Genomic DNA, 22,504 nt, shown 5'->3' with positions numbered 1-22,504 from the left:
AATTGTATTAAAATGCAATAATCAGAGGGGAAGATATAGCTCAGTAGTCGAGTGCATGCTTAGCCTGCATGAGGTCCTGGGTTCAATTCCCAGTGCCTCCATTAAAAAAAAAAAGAATAAATAAACCTAATTACCTCCCCCCATTAAACAAACACTAAAAAAAGCAATAATCAAAATATTCAGAAAAATTGTGATAAAATAATATATGAGCTTTTAAAATAAAAATACTAGACAATGAGATAGTGAATCTAATAACTAACCTAATTTTAAAGTAGTTCCAGGTGTAAATGATATTTCAAGATTCTTGCAATAACTTTGAGGTGACATACAACATCTGTGGTTTCAATGTGACAAACCCACAGGTACCGATTTTGCCATGGCTTGTCACCTACCTTCGTAATTAAGGAAAAGCCAACTTTCAGTTAGAGGTTTGTGAAAATCAAAATGTAATCCTTTTCCCATTTCAGCTCACAGTCTTCCTAAACTCTGTCCAGGAAACTATCGCGGGTCCATGGACCTCATGTTTCAAACCTGCCTTCCAGCCACAGGAAGTTGTGGAAACAGTCTATCCTGAGTACAGAAATTCCGCTTTAAGACTCTTTTCTGAAAAGGAGGTAAAATGTTTAAATCTTAGCGAAGAAGAACAGCAGAGCATCAAGGCTTGATTTTGGCTAGCTCTAGAAGGAGTGAGAAACAGGCCTCCAACCCGTCAGCCATTTTGCCCCTGCTCACAGGCTGTCTGGACACTGCTCACTGCAGGATGCCAGAGCCAGATGGGTGTCCTACCCTCCATGGCCAGGATTGGAAGGGCCCCCAAACAGAGACTGAGCTGGAGTCCTCCTCTGAGGAAACTGTTGGGAACAGATAATTGTCACTGAGGAGTTCTGAGGGACTCCTAGGAACCACTGAAATTAAACCCAGCTGATTCTCACGGCTCATTCCTGGGATTCTGAAGGCTCCCCAAGGTGTTCTCCTGTGCCTGAGACTCTGACTACTCTGGGATCCCTCAGGTTTTCCCGGCAAAGGAGAGTCAAGGAATAGATCCATTACCACTTCGGGTGTGAGTCGTAGATACATGGAAAACAGATTCGATGACAGTACATCCTAGACTTTCTAGGATTGTTCTGATCTCAAAGATTCTGTGTAATTATCAGAATATATGTCCCAGTTTGGGGTGTGGGAAGTAGAATGACCACACACATGGATCCAATTGATGTTGTGGAGATGCAAGGGGAGGGCACATTTCGTTATTTAAAAATCTTTGTTAGGGTTTCTGAATTGCGTGTGTTGGTCCAGAATCAGGCAGAATTGCCTTTAAAGAAATGATTATTACTCTTTGGATTAGAAAAGCACCTTGATGAACCTGTTTTTTTGTGGAAGGCAAGTCCGCCAAGGAATGGAACGTCTCGGATAGAAGGAGCTAAAATCATCTTCAGAGGGGCTGTGGGTTGGAGTTTGGGGGTTCTGTTGGGAACACAAGGAGAGGAAGAGAAGCCCAGCCCAGGCAGGGCCTAGGGAGAGGCCAGGTGAGGTGTTCCTCAGGTGGGAGGGCTACAGGATTGAAGTCAGGGGTGATTGATACACATCATGTACTCACGTGAGATGTGACTCTCTGGACAGGGTTGGGAGGTGCCTAGAAGTTGCCTGCTGCCCTGGGAAGCCACTGAAGTACCAACTGACTGTGAGAGGCTCAGAGGGTACCAGGGGATGATGAGCAAGGAGGTGTCAGCCGTTGTGGCTTCTTGGATCCCCCTGGGTTCCTGGAGTGGTGGCCAAGGGATTCTGTCTGTCCTGGGTACAGATCTGCCTTGTCCTTAGTAGCTCTAATGGGGTCTCACCAAACAACTTGTCTCCTGAATAATTGCCACTTCTTTCCTGAATATTTGCCTCCTGGGGTTGTAAAACCAGCTTTCAGTAGGGCAGGTCACTGGGATCTAACTAACACTGTGAAGGCAAGTTCTTGCTTGGCCACAGACACATCATCTTGCTACACATTTCCATTCAGGCTACTGAGTCATCCATTTAGCAGTGACCAGCCTGTTGCCCTCACATAGCTTGTGGCCCAGGGGGAAACAAAACTCTCGCAGAGCTGTCAGGGCCTATTAACAGGGTAACCCCACGTTACCCCAAACCTTTAGGGAAAGCCACATACACACAACTTTGTCAGTTGTGCTTGGCATGTGGGAAGCAGGAAGGAGGGTTGTGTCTAGGGTCGGGTGAAGGAACAAGAGGAAATTGTCAGCTGCAGGGTCAGGGGGCTGGCGAGGAATCGTGCAACTCAGCAGAAGGGGCATCCTGGCCTCCCCCTTCATGTCATCCTATTTTATATTAGAGGTAAGGGTGATCTCAGAAGTCTGGAAGGCTTGGGGACCCACAGGCAGTCAACACTTGGAGTGGGTCTCTGATCTTCCTTTATCTTTGCCTCGGAGATCTGTTATCTCAGTTTAATCTGAATCCTGCATGAGCGTTTTGTGAGGAGGTGAAGACTGCCCTTGATCCAGTCTTCCTTGTGTGAGTTCAGCCACAGATAGTGTGGTGTCATTTTAGTTTGCACCTCCAACAAGTCTGATTTTGTTCCTCTCATTCTCAATTTCCTGTGCCAACACCCCCAGGTCCCAGGTCTCCAGTTATGTTTTGATGATATATTTTTACCTTTTTCCCTTTGTTTTGTGGATAAGGGGAGGGATGGAGGCACTTCTCTCCAACTGAGGACATTGGAAATCACCAGGCGTTGAAAATGACACAGGGCACCACAATTGCAGCAGCTGTGCAGACACACATGGGAGCTACAATTAGGAGACTTGAGGGTTTAATTCCAGTTAGCTACTCACTAACCTGGCAGACTTAGGGAAGTCAGAGTTCTTCTCAGAATCTGTTTCTTTGTCTGTGAAATGAAGGAGCTGGTCTAGCAGGCTACACAGGGCTCTCTGGTGCAAGTGACAAGAAACTCACACCAGCCAGCAAAATGTGGGGTGAATACCTACTGGTTTCCAAAGAAGGGTGGAATAGCTTGGCCATGGGAAGGCAGCTAGATCTCAGGAACAAATGGAGCTAGGTATCTGATGGCCATCAGGACTATCTCTGTCTCCTATCTCCATTTCCCTCTGAACATTGGCTTCTTTCTTTCTCACTCAACCAGGTTTTGTAACAGAGAAGAACAAACCTGACTCCATGTTGGATCTGTTCCTTTGGTTCTAACCCTTGTGCTCTGTTGCCTGTGCTGAGTCATGCTGGCTCTGCACCTTTTGTAAAAGAAAGTTGCCTATAACCTGAAATATACATGATAGCCTATTCTCAAGGCTCTGACCTTTACAGGTGTAACACTTTCCCATTCACATAGAGATAAAAAGTTGCAGACAGAAAATAACAGTTGTCTTGTTGGAAGTTTATGGGAAGATTGTGACTAGACCTATGTGGACAGCTGAAAGAACAAAGGATTCCAGCCAAGAAGCCCGCAACAATGATCCACACCCAGTCCCCTTTCAGTATACAAGGAGCCTGAGTTCTAACTTGTGTAAGATGGTTGCTTGGGACACTAGACCACCATCTTCTCTCTCTGCTAGCTTTCTGAATAAAGTCACTTTTCTTTGCCCCAACAACCCATCTCTCAGTTTATTGGTCTGTCATGCAGTGAGCAGTAGAAGCTTGCATTCAGGAATAGTTTCTTCACATAGTGGCTAACATGGGCCGCAGGGGCACTAGGTTCTCCATCTAACAGCTTTGATAACTCAGCAATCTAGAGATAACAGACAGACTCGCTAAGCCCCAAAATCGAAAGTCTTACGGAAGGGCTCTTATAGGCCCAGGTTGGATCAGTGCCCACCCCTGAGCTGTGGCCAGAGGTAGAACCACTTTGTGAAAAATGGCTGCTCCCCAGTCCCACTGTCATTACAGGGGAAGCAGATGGAGAGAGTTCCAAGAAAATGATCATGTGGAAAAAATGTGCAGTATGACAAGTCTGGAATTTAATTGTTGGTGAAAGTTCTGCTCTTGCTGTGTCAAAACACAAAAAGGTCTTCTTGAGTCTCTGATCAAAGTTCTTAACATCCTTTGATCTGAGAAAATGTTGGCAGGAAACTAAAGCAAGTTTTGAAATAAATTACTGGTCAAATCACAGCTAACACAACTGAGTATTCTCAAATGCATATTATTAAAATATAATCCTGCTGAAAGGATTCTGGGAAGGTGATGGAGTAGGAAGCAACAGGAATGTATCTCCTCACCTAGACAACAATTGCACTGGCAGAATCTGTCTGATACAACTGTTTTGGAACTCTGGAATCTATTAATGGCTTGCAACTTCCAGAGGAAGGCTCAGACAGTAAATTGCAGTTAATTTCAGTCAATTTCAGCTCTTAGCACAGTAGCACATATCCATCCCCCATCCTCAACCAAGTTGTAGGCAGCTGTGTACCTGTTCCTAGAGCAGCTTGCACAGTTTGCAGGAACCAAAGTGGGCAAAAGGGAGCCTGCCCTCTAAATATCAAGGATCTGTGCTGAATGCTGACTTCTGCTTCTGATCTTAGAGGTTCAAAGAGGAGAACAGCAATTGTTGTTGCTTTCCTTCCTCCCCTTCTAGTTAACACAAAACTTGCCAAGACTAAATAATGGAGAAACAGAACATTTGAATATATCGATAACTCGTAAGGAGACTGAATCAGTAATCAAAACTCTTAACAACAAAGAAAAACTATGGACCTGGTGGCTTCACTGGTGAATTCTACCAAATATTTAAAGAGAACTAATATCAATCCTCAAAATTTTCCAGAAAATTGAAGAAAAGGGAACATTTACTAAGTCATTCTATGAAGCCAGCATTATCCTGATGCCGAAGCCAGACAAAGAAATGATAAGAAAACTACAGATCAATATCCTTTTATGGACGTTGATGCAAAAATTCTTAGCAAAATACAGCAAGCCTAACCGAGCAGTGTATTAAATAGATTATACATTTTGGTCAACTGGGACTTATTCCTGGAAAGCAAGGGTGCTTCAACATACACAAATTGATCAGCGAAACACACTGCATTAACAGAATGAAGGAGAAAAAGACACACGATCATGTTTATTGATGCAGAAAAAGAATGTGACAAAATTCAACACTGTTTCATGATAAAAATACTCAGCAAACTAGGAATAGAAGGAAAACAACCTCAACATAAGGAAAGCCATACATTAAAAACCCACAGGGAACACCACATTAAATGCTGAAAGACTATAAGCTTTTCCTCTAAGATCACAAGCAAGAAAAGGATACTCACTTTTGCCCCTTCTATTCAACATAGTACTGGAAGTTCTAACCAGAGTAGTTAAGCAAGAAAAAGAAAGAAAAGGCACCTGAACTGGAAAAGAAGAAGTAAAATCATCTCTGTTTACAGATGTTATGATGTTATGGGTACAAAACCCCAAAGATTCCACCAAAAAAAATGTCAAAACTAATAAATGAATTTGTTGTCAAACCCAAGTTAATGTGCCCAATGCACAGTGAATCCAAACAAATGGAAACACCCAAGTTTGGAGCAGAGAAAGGTATTGCAAGGGCCAAGCAAGGAGAATGGGGAGGCTTATGCTCAAAAGACCCCCAATGGTTTGGGGGGAACAGATTTAATAGGCAAAATTTGGAGAGAGGTCTGCAGGGTGTGTGGCCATCCTGACTGGTTGGTGACAGAGGTAACAGGGTGGAATTCCAAGAATCTGCCTTCTGATTCCAGCCAGTCCTTGTGCTTATACTTTGCCTGAAGTTACTATTCTCCACCTGGGTGGGGGCCTTAGTTCCTGTAGAGATGTATATCAGATTGTTATGCATATTTCTTAAGGAGGACCCAGGACCCTGCCCCATGGCTACACCATTGTTCCTTTCTGCATTCCCTCACTCCCCTAATCAGTAACTGTTTGGATATGACCTTTGGAATTCAGGGAAGGTCTAGGAGACTGAAACTTTTTTCCTTCAAACAAGAAGTCGGGGACACAGAAAGGCTTTTGTACCCAGCAGAGCCCCACGGGGTCCTGCTTGTTTCCAAATTCAACAAATTAGCAGCATACAAAGTCAACACACAAAAATCAGTTGCACTTCTAGACACTAGAAATGAAAAATTTAAAAAGGAAATTACAAAAACAATTCCATTTACAATAGTATCAAAAAGATTAAAATACTTAGGAAAGAAGTTAACCAAGGAGCTGAAAGACATGTACAATGAAAACTACAAAGCATTGTTGAGAGAAATTAAAGAAGGCACAAATAAATGGAAACATATCCTGTGTTCTTGGACTGGAAGACAATACCATTAAGATGTCAATACTACCCAAACTGATCTACAGATTCGATGTAACCCCTATTAAAATCCCGATGATGCTTATTTGTTTGTTCAGAAATAGAAAATCCATCCTAAGATTCATAGGGAATCTCAAGGGACTCCAAATAGCCAAAACAAAACAAAACCACAAAAACAAAAACAAAGCTGGAGGACTCACACTTCCTGGTTTCAAAACTCACTACAAAGCTACAGTAATGAAAGCAGTATAATGCTGGAATAAAGACAGACATGGAACATAATAGAGAGTCCAGAAATAAACCCTCACATATATGGTCAAATGATTTTTGACAAGGGAACCATGACCCTTCAATGGAGGAAAGAACAGTCTTTCAACAAATGATGCTGAGGAGACTGGATATTACATACAAAAGAGTGAAGTTGGACCATTACCTAGTATCATGTACAAAAATTAACTCAAAATGGATCCCAGTCCTAAATGTAAGACCTAAAACTATAAAACTCTGAGAAGAAAACATAAGGCAAAAGCTTCATTATGTTGGCTTTGGTAATGATTTCTTGGATATGACACTAAAGGTATAAACAATAAAAGGAAAAAATAGACAAATTGGACTTCATGATAACTTAAAAATTTTGTGCATCAAAAGACAAATTAATAGAGTACCAAGGCAACCCACTGAATGGGAGAAAATATTTTAAAATCATACATCTGATAAGGGATTAATATCCAGAATATATATTACAAAACTAAAACTCAACAACAAAAAAGTAAAAAACTTAGGGGGAAAAAAACCCCAAAAAACGTGATTTTAAAAAATGGGCAAAGCTCTTAAGTAGACAGTTCTCCAAAGAAGATACACAAATGGCCAACAAAGTCATGAAAATATGCCCAACATTACTAATCATTAGGAAAATGGAAATCAAAACCAGAATGAGATAGCTCACTCCCATTAGTATGGCTACTATCCAATAAATGGAAAACAAGCGTTGATAAGGATGTGGAGAAACTGCAACTCTTGTGCACTGTTGGTAGAAATGTAAAATGGTACAGCTGCTGTGGAAAACAGTATGGCAGTTCCTTAAAAAACTAAAAATAGAATCATCATATGATCCAGGAATGCCACTTGTGGGTATATACCAAAAAGAATTGAAAGCGAAGCCTTCTTTTTTTTTTTTTTTTTTTTTTGGTTGGGGGTTGGTAATTAAGCTTATTTACTTTAGAGAAGATACTGAGGATTGAACCCAGGACCTTGGGCATGCTACTGCATGAGCTCTACTGCTTGAGCCATACCGTCCCCGACCTTTTTTTTTTTAGTGAAAATCTGTTTCTTGCTGGGGTTAATTAGGTTTATTTATTTATTTATTTATTTATTTTAAGTGGAAGTACTGGGGATTGAACTCAGGACTTCATGTATGCTAAGCATGCACTCTACCACTGAGCTATACCCTCCCCCAGAAAGCAAGGTCTTAAAGAACTATGTGTACACCCATGTTCACAGCAGCATTATTCATGAGAGCTAAAATGTGGAAGCAATCCATATGTCCTGTCTATCAACAGATGAGTGAATGGATAAGCAAAATGGGGTATGTACATGCCATAGAATATTACTCAACCTTAAAAAGGAAGGAAATTCTGACATATACCACAACATGGACAAACCTTGAAGATGCTATGCTAAGACCCAAAAGACAAATATTGTATGAATCTACTTATGTGATAGAGGTACTTAGAGTAGTCAAAATCATACAGACAGAAAGCAGGATGATGGTTGCCAGGGTCTGGGGGGAAGGGAGAGACAATGGAGAGTTGTTACTTAATGGGTACAATTTTATAAGGTGGAAGGAGTTACGGAGATGGGTGGCGGAGATGGTTGCAAAAATCATGAATGTATTTGATACCACTGAACTGTACACTTAAAAATGGTTATGATGGTAATTTTTATGTTATGTATATTTTACTACAATAAAAAAAAATTGAAAAGAAATTGGAAAAACAAGACAGCAGCAAAAGCAAAAAGCATACGCAAGCTGAGTAGGAGATCAGAGATGGAAAAGTAAGACATTTATATTATATGTTTTAATTCAGAATTCAGCAAACTATGGCTCATGAGCCAAATCCAGCCAGTTGACTGTTTTATTAAATAAAGTCCACATCTTGTCTATATATATAATATAATATAATGTATGTCAATATGTATATTACATATGTGTGTATATATAAAATACATATATTCCTGCTCCAAGGAGGTACATCTAGATAACTAAGAAACTCAGCTGTGGTCCTCTTCTTCTTGTCCCTTTGTCTCTATGTGAGTAAGAGCCACACACTTGGCTACAAGAAAGTCATGGTGAGGCGTGAAGGAGCAAGAAGATGCATCCAACTTTGCATTCATCATTGCAATGGAGTGTCTGCAAATCACCCCCCTCTACATCTAAATTACTGCAGTTTATATAAACGGCAAACTATAAAAAGCAATAAACTGTCCTTTGTATTGGGCCCTGGGTACATAAACTGAAACTATATTTGGTCTAATAAACTTTAACAAGGTAAAAAAAGTCCTGAACCTGGAGGCAGGAAACTGAGTTTGTAAAATCTTTTTGTTTTGAAATCATTATAGATTCACAGGAAGCTGCAAAGATAGTACAGAGGTCCCAAGTTCCTTTTACCCAGTTTCCCCCAGTGGTTGCATCTTATGTAATGCCCAACAATTACATCTTACATACAGTCACAAAATCAGGAAATCGACATTGGTACAATATGTGTGTATAGTTCTGTGTCATTTAATCACCTGTGTAGATTTGTGTGACCACCACACAATCAAGGATACAGAACTATTCCACCAACACAAAGATCCCCTCCTGCTACTCTTTTATAGTCGCACCCACTCCCTCCTTCACATCATCCCTAACCCCTGGCGCTCAAGAATTTGTTCATCTCTTAAAGACTGAGGGTTGTTTTTTTTTTCCTGAAGTATAGTCAGTTTACAATATTGTGTCAGTTTCTGGTGTACAGCATAATAGTTCAGTCACACACGTACATACATGTATTCATTTTCATATTCTTTTTCATTATAGGTTACAAGATATTGAATATAGTTTCCTGTGCTATACAGTGTAAACTTGTTGTTTATCTATTTTATATATAGTAGTTAGTATCTGCAAATCTTGAACTCCCAGTTTATCCCTTCCCCTCCTTCCCCCCCACCGGTAACCATAAGTAACCATAAGTTTGTTTTCTATGTCTCTGAGTCTGTTTCTTCATTTGTCTTTTTTTTAGATTCCACATTTAAGTGGTATCATATGGTATTTTTCTTTCTCTTTCTCGCTTACTTCACTTAGAATAGCAATCTCCAGGTCCAACAATGTTACTGCAAATGGCATTATTTTTATTTTTATGGCCGTGTAGTATTCCATTGTATAAATATACCACAACTTCTTTATCCAGTCATCTGTGGATGGACATTTAGGTTGTTTCCATGTCTTGGCTATTGTAGATAGTGCTGCCATGAACAATGGGGTGCATGTATCTTTTTGAATTAAGGTTCTCTCTGGATATATGCCCAGGAGTGGGATTGCTGGATCATATGGTAAGTCTATTTTTAGTTTTTTGAGGAATAAGGAGACTGAGTTTTAAATCCAACTTCTGACCCTGCCAGCTGTGTGATCTTGGATATGTCACTTCTCTTTTCTGGACTTTGATCATCGCGTCTATAGTAAGACAAGGTTGGACTACGTCAGTATTTCTCTCAAATTTCCATGGGAGGATAGGATCTCAGAACTCCACAGAGATTATGAGAAGGAAAATGGGGTTTTATGGTGAAATAAACTAGGGATGTTTTGCTTTAAATAATGATAATGTGGCTTCTTTGCTGTGAATTTTCAACCCTTTAATATGCTAAGTGAGATTTGTATGCAGCATTTTCCAAATTTATTTGGACACAGAATGCTACTTCCCCCTTTTAAACATACACTCTAGAACTAGTTTTTTAGGGATTATACTTTGAAAGACACTGTTTCAGAGGATCTCTGAGGTACCCTCCGGGTGAGAATGTCTAAGGCTATGACTTCTGTAGTGGGTTGAATTGTGTCCCCAAAAGACATTTCCCCTCAGAAGCTCAGCATGTGAACTTATCTGGAATAAGGGCCTTTGCGGATGTAATTAAGGTAAGGATCTTGAAGTGAGATCATCCTGGATGAGCCCTAAATCCAATGAAAAGTATACTTACGAGATACAGGGAAGGACACACAGACACAGAGGAAAAGGCTGTTGAAGACAAGGGCAGAGATTGGAGGGCAGCCACAAGCCAAAGACTGCCAAGGATCGCCAGCAGCCCCCAGAAGCTACAAGAGGGCATGGAATGGATTCTTCCTCAGAGCCGCCGGAAGGAACAACCCTGCCAACCCCTTGATTTCAGGCTTTTGGCCTCCAGAGCTGTGAGAGGATTCATGTCCATTGTTTTAAGCCATCAGGATGTGTTTATTTGTTCTGACAACCCTAGGAAATGGATATACCCTTGGTTAAGGATCATGGGGAGGGATTTCCTTTAAGTGTCTTCAGCCACCAAGCTCCTTCCCCACAGGGCCTTTGCACATGCTGGGCCCTCTGTCTTGAGTGCTCTTTTCCATGCTATCTCACACCAGTCTACTTCTCCTTCTGGAATTAGTTCCATGTCGCCTCCTTAGATGGATCATGCCTGACCGCTCCATCTAAAGCAGGCCCCCGCCCCACCATGTTCTCTAACGCTACGTGCATGTTTTCTCTCCCCAGCATTTAGCCCACTGTGTAACCACAGATTCACTTGTTGGATTGTTTGATTAGAATCTGTTTTCCATGAGGGTAGGAATGGTGTCTAGTTTGTGGGCCGCCTTTACCCAGGCCCTGGAATCATGCCTGACACATGGGAGGTGCTGAATATTCCGTGACGAAAAGAAAGAATGGGAGGCAGGTAGAGAGAGAAAGAACACAGTGACTCCTCGCGGATGGAGGGCCGGTGTTAAACAGACGGCACTGGTGGGTATTTGCAGGCCTGGCAGCTCCTCACCTGGTTGTTTGTCTTGCAGGACCTTTTGGGCGTTGCTTTTGAGGTGGCTGCAGGTAGTGAGTGGGTCCACAGAGGAGGAGGCCTGCCCCTGGCCGGGCATTGTTCTAGACTCTGGACGGGGCGGCCAACAAGACAGGTCCCTGTCCTGAGGAGCGCTGGTCCAGAGAAGGGAAACAGACTGTCAACACAGAAGCACATAATGTAAACAAGGTGATTTCCAGGATGAGGCTGTGCAGTGAGGAAAATAAAATAGGTTAGTGTAACAGAGGGGGCCTGGAGGGGCGGCTTTCTGTGGGGTGTTCAGGGAATATTTCCTTGAGGTGACAGGTTAACTGGAACCAGAATGATGAAAAGCTGGCAGCCTTGTGAAGTCTCGGAGAGAAGTACAGAGGGAGGGGTCCCAAGCAGAAAGCCACTACAGGCCCTGAGCCAGGCTGATTTGGGACAGTCGAGGCTCGGAGAGAGGTCACCGTGGCTGGAATGCAGTGAGCAGGGAGAAGATGAGAGGGGTTACACCTTGTAAGTCCCGCAGGCCACAGCCAGGGCTTTGGAGTTTATTCCAAGCACAATGGGTGATCAGCAGAGGCTTTTTTTTTTTTTTCTATTAGATATTTGTATTTAATTTAAAGTTATATTGTGAAGCACTAGCATCTGAACAAATTCTTTATTCTTAAGTAATTAAAGATCTTCATCAGAGGCCTTTAAGCAGGGCAGTGACAGGTCATGTTTATGCTTTAGGAAGCATGCAGGGCACAAGATGGAGATGATGGAGGAGGCAGGAAGCCAGTGAGGAGAGCAATGGGACAGCCTGGGCTAGACTTGACAGTGATTTGATCTAGGGCTGTATTGGTGAAGCGGTGAGAAGGGGACATGGATCTATTCTGGAGGCAGGATGGAGGCCAGGGGTGAGGGAAAGAGAGAAATTAGAATAATACGCCAGTTCTTGGGCCTGAACAGCAGGCTGGCAGGTAGTGCCGTATATTTATGATGGGACAACTTGGGAAGGACTGGATTTGGGGTGGGGAGGAAACTAGGACCTAGCTGGGACTATGAAATGCATCCCAGTGGAGGTGTTAGACAGTTGACTACCTAAGTCTGGAGCTCAGGGAAGAAGTCTTGGCCAGAAATAAAGATCTGAGGTTCGTCAGATGGTCTATGAAGTCACAGAGCTGGGTGAGACCCACTACGGGAGGGAATGAAGGTGAAGACAAGAGGACTGAAGATAGGATCCCGGATCAACTGTCATTCAGAGCTAGTGGCGGGGGAGGAGAGTGAAGAAACCTGAAAGCAGCGGTGGGGAACAGGATGAAAACCAGGGGGTGGCGTCAGAGAAGTTCAGGTAAGAAAATTCTTTAAGAAGGAGGAAGTGGCCAAATGTGTCAAATGCCCAGAGACTGAGTAAATGAGGCTCGAGAACTGACCTTCGCCCTTGGCCAGATGTAGATCACTGGTGATGTGGACAAGAGCTGTTTCGTGTAATGATGGGGACAAAGGGCTGACTGGAGCAGGGTGCAGTGAGAAGGGGAGGGATGAGAGTATCAGGGGATTCTCTAAGAGGATCATGGGGCACGATGATGCACAGGTGATCATGATCAAGGTCCAGTGATGAGGGAGAAGTGGCTGGGCAGGAATCACTGTAGGAGCGAGGTCCTGGGACGCTATGAGGGGTAGAGTCCAGTTGGAGGAAGGCAATGCAGTTTCCACAGCAGCCAGAGGCGGGGTGGGGGGCGGCAGTTGGGGTGGGGCAGAATTGAGTGGTTCTAGTGTGATTGCATCGCGACCTGAAATTGAGTTTGGGAGCTTGGGAGATTCAGAGGAGAAGATGTGAATTTGTCATCTCAAGAGTGAGGAAGTAATGCTTCTAAGGCATTGAGGGTCCACTTGAGATTTGCAGGTTTGATTTTGAAGTGAGTCCAGTTGCACAGGTGTACTGGTTCTTGAGCAGAAGTTGGTTCCAAACAGAGTTTGGGATTTTTCCAGGTGAGGACAATGGATGGAGAAAAGGGTAAAGGACTTAGAACTGGGGCTAGAGGGTGGGGATCCAGGACTCCACGCTGGCTTGAAGGCATTAAGGGCACAGCTGACGGCACTGCAAGAAGCTAAGGCTGATGACTTGGAGTTCTCAGCATGCTCAGATTCGCGGGCGTGGGGCTGATAAAATATCTGAGCGGGAGGACTAGGAGGAGATGTTCACAGGGTGGGAGGTCTGAGGTGACCAGGAATGACAAGATCAAGATGTGGTAGAGAAAAGGCTATTGGAGTCAAGGAGGGCCCCTGAGTTCTCATAGCTACTCAGCCCCTCCCAACTTGGGAGCCAGAGAGCAACATCCTGCCAGCGCTGGATGGGGTCCACCTGTTCATTGTGCAAACGGGGCCTGAGACCTAGAGGTGCTGGATGCCGAAGCTAAAATGTCAGAGGCTGGAGTCTTGACTCCTAGTCCCGAGGTGAGTAGGATTCTTGGTGTCATCTCTCTTTCCAGCTTCCCGCAGCAGCTGAATCCCCTTTCTCTTCCTCCCTCCTCCCAGGAGCCTGAGGTCCCCCTGCCTCCCTACCCTGCCTGCTCCCTGCCTCAGAGCTTTTCCCACATTCCCCAGTCCTCTGGGGGAGCCCCTGCAGACAGGTCAAGTCCACAGTCACGAGGCTTGCTGCCTTGGTGGTAACCAGGCTGCCTGTGTCATTTCAAATGTCCTGGCAGATCTTCACATTTGTTCACTCACTCACCTGTTCACTTAGTTAATCATTCATTCACTCATTAAGTGATTCCATCTTTTATTATTCTTCGTTGTGTTTGAGCTGCTAAACGAAGTGCAGGGATGAATTCTCAGTTGCTGTGAAATTGCTCATCCACCCAACCACCAGCCAGATGTCTGACATATACTGAGTGTCCATCACAGTCCCGCATAGGTGTGACATACAGGCATCACATGTCCTCACATGGCTGGCAGGTGTCCAGGCTTTCCCATGTCCATCAATTATTTATGCCCTGGGTCCCTTGCATGTCATGTGTGTGCCACGAGTCTGAGTCCTTCCAGCCTCTTCCTCATAGCAGGGCTGATAATACATGAATTGCTGTCGATCAAAGTTCACAAGGTGAGTCTTTGTTAACTTCCAAAGCTGCTTATATTTTCCATTAGAGATCTTTTTTCAATTGTGAAAGCCATGCTTGCTCATTTTGGAAAATGTAAGCAATGACAAAGCACACAAAATAGGAAACCTCCCTTACAATTGACTACTTCCATCCCTCCATCCCACAGTGCCAACCACTGTTGAAAGTGTGGCAAGTGTGGTTGAGTTAATATTCTTCTAGATCTTCTTTATACATTTACAAAGGGGGAAACACACACACACACACACATATATAATGTATATATGTACAAACTGAGATCATAGACTGCTCTGAAACTTGCCATTTCTCTGTAACAATAAATGAATGGACATTGTGCCAGGTCAGTGCTTCAGATCCACTTCATTCTTTGTAGTATCAATGGACATTAAGGGTGTTTTCATTTACCCCCAGCAACAATGCTGCAATGGACATCTCTTCGAGCTCTTTTGTATGAGCATTTCTGAAGGATCATCCCTAGAAGTGGAATTGCTGGGTCATGTGCTTTTTAAATTTTAATGGCGACCCAGTGCCAGACATATAGTAGGATCTTTGTAAATATCTGTGGCATGAATGGATACTGTTGGACTGCCCCCCAGGAAGATCATGCTATTTCTGCTCCCACAAACAGTGAACAGAGCCACAGAACTGTTCATTTCTGCCACCAGGTCCCAGCCATGTTGGGCTTCATGACAGCCACTTTCCTCCAGGCCACTCTATTGCTGCTAGGAAGGATTTAAAGACCCTATGTCATCTTTGATGAAAGGCAGGCAGCGTCCAGGCAGAGGGTTACCTCCTCTTCCAGTTCTGCAAAGCCCATTGCTTAACATCCTCTCACCGGGGTGGGTGTTTACCATAGCGAGGGCGGCATCGGCTCTGGGACGTCTCTAACTGGAGTTTACACAAAGCACTCACATATCTGCCTTCTGCTCCCTGTGATCAGTCCCCGAAACTGAAGGGAAATTGCCTATGGCTGGGGTCATTCTCTTGCCAACTCTGGAGCTATGTTGTCCAGTAGCTACTGTTCTCTCTGGGGCTCTGTCTCCAGCAGGAATCCCCAACCAGAGCCCCTGTTTCTAGCGTCTTTGTTTCTAACATCTTTTTGTGCCATCTCCCTACCCCGGCCGTGTCACCTACCTGGGTCCTGATGCCCCAAGAAAGGGCATTATTGGGAGAGCCCCAGAGGAGGCATCCCTGCCGGCGCACCAGGGCCAGTTCTACCTCAGCCCCCCCTGGAGCTTTGGCCAGCATCACTTCTGTGCCCTCTGCCTGGGGAAGAAGGCCAGCATTCAGAGGCTGTGGGGAGCAGGGCAAAGGCAGGGTTGGGGTGGAGGATCCCAGACCTGCCTGAGCCCCTGAGACGCTGGCACAGGGGTGTTTCTCACGCTGCATGTCTTATGCCAGGCTCCCAGCTCCACGCTCTGCTGCAGGCCCCCTGGGGACGAAGGCCCCGTGCACACTCCTGTGCTGCAATGGTGAAAGCCTCTTTCCTTTTAGGGGTTAACCCCGCAAGTCGGGCTGAGGTGGCAGTACCCAGAATCAGGCAGGACTGAAAGGTTCTCCTCTTCTTCCTCCGGAGATCCCAGGGTGGAGTGGACCACGTTCTCCGAGGCCCTGCCCCACAGATGGCCACCTCCCCCACTCCCCTCTGTTGCCCCTCCCCACCCCTGTGATGAGAGAGTCAGAGATCAGAGAGCTGGGCTCTGCGTGTCCGTGTCCCAGGGAAAACAGAGGGAGGACGGGGTGGGGAAGCACACAATGGTCACGCCCATCCCACCCCTAGCTCCCCATCCAGGCTCTTTAGCAGCCAGAGATCTCAAGGAACCAGAGGTCAAACTATCTGCAAAGACCCTCTCCCAGAAGGTGGCCCACAGACGTGGTGTCCTCCCAGGCTCATCATCAACGCGGTCTTGGATGAATCATCAATGGTGGAATTTCAGGCGCAGGGACCCCCACCCCCTCCAAGTCCCCCAGCAGTGCCTGGGCTCACCTCCCCACACAGTCAGAGGCTGACTCTCAGCAACCATCAACTGAAATTTAATAGGACACGTGTCTCGAGGGGAGGGGAGGGAAACAATAGGGTCTCCTCAGGCAGAACTGGAGGTGGCTCAGAGCTCAAGCAGTCCTGCCTCCCAAAGTACATCAGTGCCCTCCAGCACATCTCATCTGTCAAGACTCGTACCTCCCGGAGGCACAGCTCTCTCCACTCCTCAGAGCAGCCCATTCCACTGCCCGGCACCTCCAGCTGTGCACGCTTTCCTCCTGGCAGCCTCTAACTTGGGATGGGGGGTGAGGGGTGGACACTATCACTCCAGACCAGTCCATGGGACAAGAGAGGTAACTGGTGTGGAACAGGGGTAGGCAAGGCAATAAGTTAAAGCCAAAAATGGCAGAGGTGTGGCAGCATGGGTTGAGGGGCATTCCAGGGGTCCCCGGAGTCTCCGGCTTGATCCAGGAGGCCTTGGGGAGGAGGTGGCTGATGGCAGGGTTCCAGGCAGGAGGGGGCTCAGAAGGCTGGGTTGTCGATGCCTCTGTGTACCCTGGCATATTCTTCAGGATTGAAGCTGTAGGGAGGGGGTGGCTCCATGGGAGGCAGGCCCAGTACGGGCTTCAGAATCACCTGCAGGAAACGAGGGGACACAGAGTCTTTTTAGGGCCTGCCACTGACCATTGCCACCCATGTGCTGGTGGTGGCATGTTTACTAGGGAGAGGGGTGACCCGGTGCTAGCTGTGGAGCCCTCCCTAGAGTCCAGAGACGTGCTGTAAAGACATCCCCCACTGTCCCTGTTGCTCTAAAAATCTGAATAGGGAGGTACAGACAGCCGAGGGGCAAAGCAGGGACTGGGACAGACACCTACCTCATTGTAGGGAGGTGGGGGCTCAGAAATGGATTCCCTGACCCTCTCGGGGGGAGCGACGGAAGGCCGTTCCGGTGTCCCCTCGTGATCCATCGGGGGGTCCTGCTCCGGCTTTCTGCATTTGCGACAGAAGCGCTTAGCCAGGTCACAGACGCACAAGAGTGGCAAGATGATCAGGATGACGATGACAGAGGTTCTGGGATGAGGAACCACCAACATCACTGAGTCTCCAGCCCAGCCCAGCCCCTTCGCACCTCCCTCCCTCCCTTGACCTCCATCCACTCTCCTTGGCAGGAAGTCCAGTCCAGGCCTGTGGACCAGACCCCTTGGAGAACTGTGCCCAGAGGAACTGGCCCTAGACTCACCTCAAGGGGCCGGAGAAGAGCTCATACACCTCTGGCTGGTACTCTTGGCAGCAGCTGTTACCACAGCATCTGAATCCTTTAGGGCAGGTGCTGGGGGTAGGGGGCCAAGAGAGACCATTGCTACCAAGGTGGGGAGACAGAAGGATCCCAGCTTCCCTAAAACCCACCCATTTGCTCAGGGCACGAGCCACACCCCTAGCAGGGTCGGGATATGGACCCCCCTAAGGGCTCAGCGGGAGGAAACTATGGCTGGGATTAGGACCTGAGTTTCAGGCTCATCTCACTACCAGCCTTGTGCACTCATGCCAAGTTACATTCCTTACTGGGCCTCACTTTTCTTATCTATAAAATGGGCGTGATGAATGTCCTGCTGACCTCACTGGGCAGGTGTGGGGATTGAGTGTTATAGGGGCTACAACATACCTCTAAGTAGTTGTAGAGAGAGGGGCAGTGGGGAGGGTCCAGGAGCTAACTCCAGGAGGAGCTGTGGCTGGTGCCCATGGAGGAGGAGGTGGGAAGGACAGGGTGTTCCTGGAACGTCCAGTGCTGGCTTGATGGAAACACTTTCCTGCCCAGAGACCACCCACCTGAGCCCTTCCTCACTGCGCTTGGGCCTCTTAGCATTAATGTATATTAAAAGTGTCTGCCCTGCTTTCCAGGGGTACCCTTAGAGGGGAGACAGGCGCGAGACTGCAGTAAGGATGGGGATTAGGTTTCGGATCAGCCCACTGATGGTTGAGGGAGGGAGGGAAGGGGTGGAGTGGGGGAGTCTCCCTCTCTGGGTGGGGGATTGGAGGGGTGGTTTCTGGCTAGAAGGGGAGTGGGTGAGGATGATGGAGGCAGGCAGGGCAGGATTTGGGGTATCTCCTCCTCACACTGGAATTTACAGCCCAAATTGCAGACTTACAATAAGAGACCACATGTGGCTGCAGCCTGTGGAAGAGAAGAGGTAGAGGTTTGGGGTCATAAATGGGGGGGTGGGGTCTCCACCCAGATGTTACCCAGGTACCTCACGGCCAACAGGTCCCCAGTGGGCTGGCCTATTCCCCCAAACCTGCTCTTCACTTCACTCTCCATGTGCCGCAGGTCAAGGGCTGGGGACCCAGCTGCCACCCAGTGGCCCCAGCTCTCCTTCCTCTCCTCACCACACCTCCCGCTACATGTGCTCACCCCTAGCTCTTTAAACCTTCTGACCACCCTTCTAATCCACCCCCATGATGGGCCAGGACACCAGCAACTTACCCACCAGTGTCCCTCCCAACCCGCTGCAGTTCCAGTCCACGAATCTGACCACCCAAAACCTGGTGGGAAGCCCCCTGCAACCACTCCCTGAGGCCCAACTCCAGGGACCAGCCCTAGCCCCGCCTCCCTCCCCCTCTGGCACAGACACTCACTGGGAGTTCCCTGTACATGCCTGGCTGTTTTACACCTGCATACAAGGGCAAGCCCTCTTCCCTGAGCCTTCAGGGCCTGCTGAATGCCCATTCATCCTTCAGATCCCTGCCTGGGGAGTTCCTGGCTCCGAGAAGTGCAGACCCTCCTCTCTGGAAGCAGCTCCTTCCTCCCTACCTCTTCTGCACTAGTTCTGTGGGCCCTTGAGGCTATCATTACAGAATTTAACCTGATTGACAGCAAATATGTGTATAAGCCCTGCTTGGAACATCCTCCCCCCAGGTATCTGAAAGCCTGGTCCAGCACTGTCCTCTCTGATCATCTGATTTAAAATCTCATCTACTCCCTCAAAGTACTCCCTTTCCCTTAACTGTGCTTACTTTCTCTGCCTAGCTCTTGTCAACATTTAACATATAATATATTTTACTCTATCTTGTTAATTGTCTGTCTCCGCAGTAGAATGTAAATTCCACCAGCACACGGATTTTTTGTCTGTTTCATCACTGTTGAAAACCAACAGTCATGATATTGGCAGAATGAATGGAGGAGCATCCACTGACAACCTGGTTTCATTTCATTCTGGCTGCTCCCAGACCCTGGGAGAGGAATGCAGGTGCTGAAACACAACAAATGGGAGGTTATCTGTCACCCTATCCCAGCTTGGGGAGTTGGGGGTGGAGTGCAAACAACCAGGGTTCAAGAACAAGAAGCCAACTTTGGCAAGACCACCATATCTTTATACTTTGAAATAACATTTCAATGCGAACGACAATAATGGCAGAGCTAAGAATACCAATGACAGCCAATAAATAGTTGGACTGATTCCCCTTTTCTGTGCGCAATCCCATGTGCACACCTCCTTTGCACAAGCCTTGGCCAGTGTGGTCAGGAGCATCAATGAACCCCTGCAGGTTGGCCCAGAGAGGGTAAGGGCCACACAGCACATGGAGGTGACTGCAGAGTTGCGGACAGCCCAAGGGGTCCAGGCACTCAGTGCATCCCCTTTCCCTCAGATCCCAGCCCCTCTTCCTCCCCCCTCTCCTGGCCCCCAACAAAGAAAGACAGACAAGGAACAGGTTTAATAAATTAATCCTGAGCTCCTGTTTGGAGGAGTAGGGGATCCTCTCCCAGATTCTCTTCCCAGCCCTGTTGTAAATAGGGAGTGGTCTTATCTGAGGTGGTTCAGAGCCTGTGTTTTATCAAGCCTTGGGGTAATGCTGGGCAACTTCAGCTTTCTTACATATGAATTGGGGGCATTAACAGTGCCTGCCCCCTGGAATTGCCGGGAGGAATCAGCAAGAGGTGACACAAACCTGGTGCCACCTGGTGATGGAGGTGCCAGGGCTTCTGGGGCAGAGCTGCTCTAAAAGTCAGCACAGTTCGTGAATGTTTAGGGAGAAGGCCTGGGGCTTCCTTCGGACTTTTAGAAGAAAAAAATCTGTGTTCTAACAGACCCATGTCAGTTTCTAGGGTAATCTCCCATCCCAGAACTGGATAGACCACCGCCATCACTGGGGGAGGGAGGAATGAAGAGGTGCTGAAACCCTAACTCTCAGAATCTCAGAAACCTATGATTCCAGAGGTCTCCCCAGCCTTGGGCCAGGCAGCCAGATCAAATCCTATCACCAGCTGGAATCCTACCCCCACTCCTAGAAAGGGGATGAGGGAGCCTCCTTTCCTCTAGGGCACAAACAAGAAAACACAGTTCAGAGAGGGCCAGGACTTCTTCCAAGGTCACCCAGTATGGGAAAAACAGAGCTGGGGAGAAAGGCTGACCAGGCGTCCAGACCTCAGGCTCCAGAGAGTCCCCGCTTTCTGACGCCGCGGGAAGAACAAGCCAAGGCTAATATGAGGGTCAAAGTCCCCAGTCACAGAGAGGCGCTAGTTTTGTAGGATGGCGGTGGGTCCCACTACAGGGTACCCTCGAGGTGAAGGAAACCAAGCCATCTCAGGGCCTCCCTCCGCTGCCCCAGCCTCCCGGGCAAAAAGAGAAAGGAAGTTGCTAATTGCCTGTGATCACGAGGAAATCCTGACAATGGAAGGTGGTGATCCGGCGCCAGAAGCAGGTCCCTGACCCACCAGAGTGGGCCCGAAAGTTCGACAGCTTTACCTCCCAAGCGCTCACCTGTTGGAAGCCGGCCAGCAGGCCGAGCAGCAAGGAGGGTACGAGGCCGGGGACCCAGGTGTTAGACATCCTGGCATGGGGGGCCACTGAGCTTCCGCGTGTCTGAGAAGGAGGGGAGAGGCGGGGCCGCGACCTTCCCCACGACTCTCCACCTATAGGTCCCCGCCTTGGGGTGGGGGCGGAGCCAATGCACGGGGCGGGTCCGGGGAAGGGCGGGGAAGGGGAGAGGAACGCGAAGTCTGGGAGGTAGAAGCAACAAACTGGTAAAAAAACAAAAAAACAAAAAAAACCTATGGGGTCATTTCAAGACTACTGAGCTACCCCTTCCCAACCCCCAACCGCCCCACCCCCAAGTAGTTACAGGCTTAAGAGAGGGACTGCTGCGCCGACCAGATGCAGAGGGAGCCAGACCACTGAAGTCCCTTCCCGCCTGGACTTCTAGGGGCAGATGTTGCCGGAGAGGGGAGGCGAGGTGTCACTTTTGTTTTCTCTTCTTTTTTCCCAAGAAGGGATGGAGGGACGGCCTGGGTGATTTGTAGGGAAAGAGACGCAGGAGCAGAGCACTACTAGTACATTGGTGCCCCATCTCCCCGCACCTCCTCCCCCTGAATCCTGGGAGGAGGTGTTCTTACACTTCCTCCACTTGAGTACAGGAGAAATTAAAGCCCCAAGGCTCAGAGACTTGTCCCCGGATCCGCGGCTGGGCTGAGGCGTGGGCAAGCAAGCCCATCCGGATTCCTGGAAAGACCCCGCCGAGGCGGTCCCGGTTGGGAGGGGCGGGATTCCACCCGCGGCTGCCAGCGGCCAGCCCCTGAGGCACGATGTGCTTCCCGGATCCGGCCGGCTCGTGGCAGCATCGCTCAACACGAGATTCCCCCGGAGCCAGGCGGCGCGGGGCTGGGACCTGGGGCTGGGCCCTGGGGCTGGGCCTCCCAGAGCTTCCTCAGGGGACCTGGCTGGCGGGTGGGGTAGGAGGCCATCTCGGTGGGTGAAAACCAGGTACCCAAACACAGATGAGACGTCTGGAGACAGAGTGGGAGTTGGAGAGATGGAGCCTCTGGGGCGGGGTTGAAATGGACATGCTGGGTGGGGTGCTGCTCCCTGACCTGGGGAAAGGTGGAGGGCTCCAGGAGCGGCGCAGTTCTTAGGTATTTAGACATCTCCTGCTATGTCTCAAATCTGTCTTTGCCACTGAGAAATACCCCCAACCTAGTAGGAAAGGACAGCGTCTTCCTCTGGCTTCCTTTTCTTTTTCTCTCAAAGCTCTCTCCTTACCTCTGTTTCTCATCTCCCCAGTTTTAATATCTTGTCTCTGTCTTATATTTAACCTCTCCTTGGTTCTCCC

At 47.6% G+C, this 22,504-nt stretch overlaps 1 protein-coding gene across 3 annotated transcripts; it reads right to left on the bottom strand.

The window, feature by feature from the left end:
• Positions 1-16,448: 16,448 nt before the first annotated feature.
• Positions 16,449-21,298, bottom strand: TMEM92 (transmembrane protein 92). Of its 3 annotated transcripts, none has more exons than XM_010993451.3 (5): positions 21,160-21,298; positions 18,550-18,575; positions 17,643-17,732; positions 17,278-17,473; positions 16,449-17,038 (listed from the first exon to the last, which is right to left on the bottom strand). In XM_010993451.3, the coding sequence occupies exons 1-5, from the start codon at positions 21,226-21,228 to the stop codon at positions 16,925-16,927; spliced, it is 495 nt and encodes a 164-aa protein (XP_010991753.3). In that variant the 5' UTR covers positions 21,229-21,298; the 3' UTR covers positions 16,449-16,924. The 3 variants fall into 3 exon arrangements, with proteins under 3 accessions (XP_010991753.3, XP_031325550.2, XP_064352025.1); XM_031469690.2 differs by having other exon boundaries at positions 17,278-17,392; XM_064495955.1 differs by lacking the exon at positions 18,550-18,575.
• Between the last annotated feature and the right edge of the window lie 1,206 nt (positions 21,299-22,504).

This window comes from Camelus dromedarius, chromosome 16 (genome assembly GCF_036321535.1).
Source record: "Camelus dromedarius isolate mCamDro1 chromosome 16, mCamDro1.pat, whole genome shotgun sequence".
Taxonomy (NCBI): domain Eukaryota; kingdom Metazoa; phylum Chordata; class Mammalia; order Artiodactyla; family Camelidae; genus Camelus; species Camelus dromedarius.
Note: the sequence above shows the minus strand (reverse complement) of the source record. Positions and strands in the feature narration are given on the sequence as shown.